Source organism: Neopelma chrysocephalum, unplaced genomic scaffold (genome assembly GCF_003984885.1).
Source record: "Neopelma chrysocephalum unplaced genomic scaffold, ASM398488v2 Primary Assembly neopelma1_159389, whole genome shotgun sequence".
NCBI lineage: Eukaryota > Metazoa > Chordata > Aves > Passeriformes > Pipridae > Neopelma > Neopelma chrysocephalum.
Window position 1 is genome coordinate 1 of NW_020934953.1, and position 2,641 is coordinate 2,641.

Consider the following 2,641-nt stretch of genomic DNA (forward strand, 5'->3'; position numbering starts at 1 on the left):
TTATCCAGCTTAAACTGCTGTTTCCTTTCGTTCTGTCCCTTGTTCCCTGGGAGCAGAGACCAACCTCCCCCCAGCTCCCCCCTCCTGTCAGGGAGTTGCAGAGCCAGAAGGTCCCCCCTGAGCCTCCTTTGCTCCAGGCTGAGCCCCCCCAGCTCCCTCAGCTGCTCTTGCTGCTCCAGCCCCTTCCCAGCTCCGTTCCCTTCTCTGGATGTGCTCCAGCCCCTCAATGTCCTTCTTGTTGTGAGAGACCCAAAACTGAACTGTGAGGTGCCTCAGCAGTGCCCAGCACAGGGACAGGCAGTGCCCTGGCCCTGCTGCCACACAATGGCTGGTACAGCCCAGGTGCCATTGCCCTTCTTGCCCACCTGGGCACACCTGGGCTCATGTTCAACCACTGTCAACCAGCACCTCTAAGTCCTTTTCTGCCCAGGCAGGTTTCCAAACCCTTTTTCCCCAAGCCTGGAGCATTGCCTGGAGTTGTTGTGACCTGGATCCCCTGTTTCACCTGCCTTGGCCTCGAGTGGGCACAGGAAGGGAGAAGAAAATGCACCTGTGGCTTTGCAGTTGCAGATGCTCCTGTCCTCAGTGCAGGGCTGCCCAGGATGACGTCCTTTCCCTCAGCATCTTCACTCACACCTGGGGACATTTGCAAACAGACACCCTGCCCAAAACACCCAGAAGGATTCCCACACATTCCTGTGGTTAAACACCACACCCCCTTTCCTGTACGCTGAGATAGTCACAGGCCTGAGCCCAGTTGGGATGTCCCAGCTTATGTTCATGTGGCCCTGCCCACAAGAGTGAGCTTCTATTTCTCCACTGAAGTGCTACAACATCCTTGGTGTGACCACCACTTCTGTAGAAATCCATGGAGCCAAGACCACGTTGTTCTCTGCTCTTTTCACGGTTTCCTCCTTGTGACCTGGAGAAAAAAAGGATCCCAGGGATCCCAAGCAGGGCCTGGGGTCAGGCTTGGGGCCATTTTTTAGCACATCAGGCTTTTGGCAAACCCAGGTAAGGGATCTTGCTCGTGGTAGGTGGGCTCCTGAAAAGCTGTGGAAAAACCCTTGGACTGAAGAAGAGATATTTTCTGAGAGACACGGGGCATTTCCAGCCTTTGATGACACCAGTTGATAACTACAATGGTCATCAAACCAACAACGAAAGTGTGGACACTTCAGTGCTCAGCTTTGTTTTTATGGCATCCAAACACAATCCCCTCAGCACATTCCCACCTCTTTTTTATGTTCTGCAGGCATCTCCAGCTGGCCTGTTGTGCATTTTGGGGGGTTGCCAGCCACTAAAGCCATGTCAGAAGCAGAAAGTCATTTTAGAAGTATCTGTTTGGCAAAAGAATTATTTGCCACCACCTTTCCCTTTTAAATGGCTTCCGTGGAGCCAACCAGAGTCTGGTAAGACACAGATTTGGAGCCACCTCCCAGAAGAGGTGAGGGGAGCAGGGGGTGTTTAGCTGTAGAACACGGGCTTGCGGAGCACACGCACCACGTTGTACGTGTTCAACCCCGGGGCATCGAAGCCTGGAGACAAACCCTTGCGGTCAAAGGGGTAAAAGTTAAAGAGCTGCCCATTTTGGGTCTCCAGGGAGATGGAGGCAGAGCCCAGGTGCAGGACACACGGGAACTCCTTGTCAAAAACAACTTGGAAAACACGATCCTCCAGGTGGTGGAGCTTGATTGTCCGGTACTTCTCAGGGATCAGCTCTTCTACGTGAGGCCCAAACTGCTGCATGATCAGCACCCCACCAATGCCAACTTTGATCTCATAGAAAGTCAGGTTGGAATAGGTGTAGTAGCCAACATAAGGGATGGGGTTTGGAGGGGGAACCACACTCTTCTCTGCCTCCCTGAAAGCCGTCTCCATGGCCGGAATGAGATACTCGTAAGTCTGAGTCACAACATCCCCACCCTGAGGCCTGGGCCCCGACATGAGCACGATGAAGCTCAGGTGGAGCTTGGGGATAAGAGAGAAGGTGGCTGAGTAGCCATCGAGGTCCCCATCCTTCCTGATGACATCGTAGCCCAGCTGCTCGTTGATCTCCCAGGGCGTGCCCGTCTTGTTGGCAAAGTAGTCGCTGGAGCACTTGAGCAGCGGGGTCAGCATGGTCTTCACCGTGTCGGGCTCCAGCAGCCGGCGGTGGTAGGTGCCCAAGAAGACCATGGCCAGCTTGGCCAGGTCGGCAGCCGTGGAGTACATCTGCCCAGAGGGTCTGTACCAGCCCAGGTCGTAGAGCGGGGCGGGCTGGCGGCTGCCGTAGAAGCCCACGGCCATCTGGGCGCGGATGGGCGGCGTCAGGTCGAAGCCCGTGTCCTCCATGCCCAGGCGGTCCAGGATGTGCTCCGAGATCCAGCGCTGGTACTGCCCGTCGGCCCCGTGCTCGGCCAGCACGTGGGCCAGCAGGGAGAAGGCCAGGTTGCTGTAGTGGCACCTGGGAAAGAAGGAGGAATATCTCGGGATCAGCTTTGCCCGGCGTGGATGGGACAAAACGGTGGCTGTGCCTGTTGTTTAGGGGGTATTCACATTTTAGGGAATGATGTGCTAAAGAGAGGAGAGATGAAGGAGAGACAGGGATACGGTGTGGATGTGGATGTGAAAAAATAGTGGCTGTGTGTCATTTAGGGAA

At 55.3% G+C, this 2,641-nt stretch overlaps 1 protein-coding gene across 1 annotated transcript; it reads right to left on the reverse strand.

The window, feature by feature from the left end:
* Window positions 1–186: 186 nt before the first annotated feature.
* LOC113962400 (putative beta-lactamase-like 1) lies at window positions 187–2,446 on the reverse strand (the record flags this gene model as incomplete). The annotated part of the gene is made up of 1 exon (XM_027673157.1): window positions 187–2,446. A coding segment is annotated over one exon (979 nt), but the record flags the coding sequence as incomplete, so codon positions are not given.
* Between the last annotated feature and the right edge of the window lie 195 nt (window positions 2,447–2,641).